At 34.9% G+C, this 3,077-nt stretch overlaps 2 protein-coding genes across 3 annotated transcripts in view; one reads left to right on the top strand and one right to left on the bottom strand.

Moving 5' to 3' along the window:
• Nucleotides 1-3,077, bottom strand: part of LOC108686596 (uncharacterized MFS-type transporter C09D4.1) — a 67,882-nt gene that overhangs the window by 51,127 nt on the left and 13,678 nt on the right. The window lies entirely within an intron of this gene.
• The window catches only part of LOC108686496, a 31,417-nt gene that overhangs the window by 18,727 nt on the left and 9,613 nt on the right, over nucleotides 1-3,077 (top strand). The window contains exons 6-10 of the mRNA XM_018191835.1: nucleotides 531-721; nucleotides 1,070-1,157; nucleotides 1,238-1,359; nucleotides 1,547-1,679; nucleotides 1,987-2,941. Of these exons, the coding sequence (XP_018047324.1) occupies nucleotides 531-721; nucleotides 1,070-1,157; nucleotides 1,238-1,359; nucleotides 1,547-1,679; nucleotides 1,987-2,941 (1,489 nt within the window). The remainder of the gene's footprint in view (nucleotides 1-530; nucleotides 722-1,069; nucleotides 1,158-1,237; nucleotides 1,360-1,546; nucleotides 1,680-1,986; nucleotides 2,942-3,077) is intronic.

Raw genomic sequence — 3,077 nt, 5'->3', positions numbered from 1 at the left:
TATATATATATATATATGTATGTATAGCTTATAAGGATAAAATACATTGAGGAAAACATGATCTACATTGCCTCATGGCTGAAGCCTTCGATTAATTCATCGAAATCGGTACGCATTTAAGCGTCTAATAATTAAAAAGCTCATATGTTCCATTAATATAAATTAACTTCAATCGCAGTTTACTTACTCTTCATTTTTTTTAATTCTAAAAATTAGAAAAATATGAATAAATTGTAAATATGAGTAAGTTGAATCGAGATTGAAGTTAATCTACATTGTTAAAAGTAGACATTAAGATCTTAATTTGTTATAATCATAGAGGAATTGATGAATGCGAGGATAGCAATGTTAAGTATATTCGAATTTAACGGTACAACTGATGGACTCGTAGAAGTACGTTCTACGTCGCACTCGTAATAATTGCAGATGCTATGATCAACAGAATATATTCTCATCATCGATCATCGCAACGTTGATATCGACAATTTTCCAATCTAACCAAAAAGTAATTTTCCAACTTAATGTTCCAGATAAACCGTCTACGGATCCGCCAACTATGGCGCATGCGGCGCTCAGAGAGATCGTCGAGAAAGCTGTCGAGGAAGCTCGGAAGTTGCCAGGATTAAATGCATCCGAGGACTCCGCAGAGCAACTTCAAGAAGAACGCGCCATCACGAATGATAGTTATGAAGATCTCCTCGCCACCGCGATACTCAATAAGGTTATTTGAATAATTGTTAGAATTTAAGAAAGATTTCCTCAATTAATTATGAAACAATATTATCCAAGCATTTTAAATTAATGAAAATGAAATTTAAAAAATGTTATATAATTTTATAAAAAATATATTTTAAAATTAATTATAAAGAAAAGAACTTCTTTCTATATTCTCTGCATGAAATATAAATTAAAATTCATATTCGAATCGATTGTAATTAAAAATTAAAATGTGTGCGTTAGATATTTCTATAATTTATAATTTGTAATAATTAAAAATTCACATTCACCAATGAAGCTTAAATTAAACAAATCTTTAATTAAATCGAATTTATTATGCACACATTTTTAGGTCATCGAAAAATATCAAAGAGAACGAGTTGATGGTAACAGCAACGTTTTACACGACACAAATTCGCCTACAGCAAAATATACCGCAAGTACGTACGATTTACTTAACGTATTATCACGCTTGAAGCATAGAGAACTCATATTTAAGAAGATGATGCTCCTTTTTCAGATGACAGTAAGCACCTTGAGGAAGATGTGGCGAGTTACGCATCCGACCATCTCGAGTGCAACGGTGATCATAGTGCGTCGATCAGGCGGAATGAAGATTATCATAAACCGGTGTCCTTTATGGTACGGATGCCGATTACAATCGCATTTATATATTCTCGCATATCGCAGTACAGAATCAAGTGCAATGAAAGATGAACATGAAATTTGCATATCAAATTTAAATTCTTCAACACAGCATAATCAATATAATAAAACATAAATTGTATATCATATGCTCTCTAAGGGAGGGAACTAAATCCTGTTATAGATGGAAGAAAGAATCGAGGAAGTAACCACAATCACGTCGGACGACGATGATGAACTTCGAGACAACGGCGCATTGGAATTCGGTTGCAGCCGACGCGTACCGTTTCCAGAATATGGGATGGACATCATTGACCGTGAGTATCTCGACTTTCACTTTGAATGTCATTTACATATTTAAAAAGTACGCAGAATTGTATATAAGTAAAATATTCTGTTGAATCAAGCAATATATCAAAATTAATTAATTAAAATCTCGTTTGACTCATCAATCGCTTTTAATTTATAAATATATTTCAATATTCAGACAGTTATCTAATCTTCTCCAATATTTTTTTCTTTTAAAAAAATGTAAAAAAATAAAATATTTCATGCGATTGTTTCCGACATAAAGCAAACAACATCGCATGTTACATAATTAATTATCTAAGTCTTTTATAATAGCTCCGCGAGAATTACCTTCGCCATCGCCGTCATCATCGTCAGATTCTTCAGATTTAAATCGCAACGAATATCCGCCAGTCAGAACGAAACGTCACGCCCCTGGTCACACAATGGACATAGTCTCGCCAATCGAGTCTTGGGAGGATAATTGGCTATTCCAGAAGAAGAGGAACTCCCGATCGCAGCCAGACGCGGTTGCTATGTTAGTACCGAGCTCTAACGCATATTACAAGGCTCTGATTGGCGATCGGGATGCTGAGGACACGTCCGATTTATCCGAATGTTCCTCTACGAAATCTGACGAAGAAATCGAAAAGGAACTGATGGAGGCGATCAGCAATGTGATTCCAAGAACTCCCAGAATTTCCGAAAGCGACGCGACAAATGATCAGATAGAAAATTATCAAGAAGGAACAAGCAAGACGCAATTCGAAAAAGACAAGGTCGATACCTGTCAAGTGATAAAGAAAACTGAAAAGAACGCAACTGTTTGCGAGAGTTACGATGAGAAAAATGACGAGAAACACTTGAAGACTTCAGAAAAGAAAACAGCCAAACGTGAAGATGATAAAGAAAAACAAAATGAAAATTCATTTATATTGATAACAGTAGCAAAGGGAAATGATGAAGCCAAAGAAAAGTCTAAGGATACAGACGAATGCAGCAAAAAGATAACCGCAACCGCGGTGGAAAGTTCTGTGCAAAAGGAAATAAAGATGAAATCTGAGAAATCGAGAGAGAGGAGCGATCGAGGGGAAAACGTCGCGGACGAAAACGAAGAGCAACGAGAGAGCGAATATACCGAACATTACGACACCGCGATCCAGAGACATTTGGACAGTTTAACAAAGATTGAAGTTTGTTCTGGAGAGAGTGAGACAACCGATGGAACGAGAAAAATGACAGAGGAACAGCTTAGAAAATCAGAGACCAATTCGATCGAACAATCAGAAAGGTAGGAGTTTCGATCTCTTTTCTTCTAATAAATAAAATAAAAGAATAAAATTACAGTTTGTTTTAAATTTATTTTAACTAACCATATAATTACAAGATTCACAAAAATATTATTAGACACACTAACATCTACTTTG

Source organism: Atta colombica, unplaced genomic scaffold, assembly GCF_001594045.1.
Source record: "Atta colombica isolate Treedump-2 unplaced genomic scaffold, Acol1.0 scaffold187, whole genome shotgun sequence".
Lineage (NCBI taxonomy): Eukaryota > Metazoa > Arthropoda > Insecta > Hymenoptera > Formicidae > Atta > Atta colombica.
Note: the sequence above shows the minus strand (reverse complement) of the source record. Positions and strands in the feature narration are given on the sequence as shown.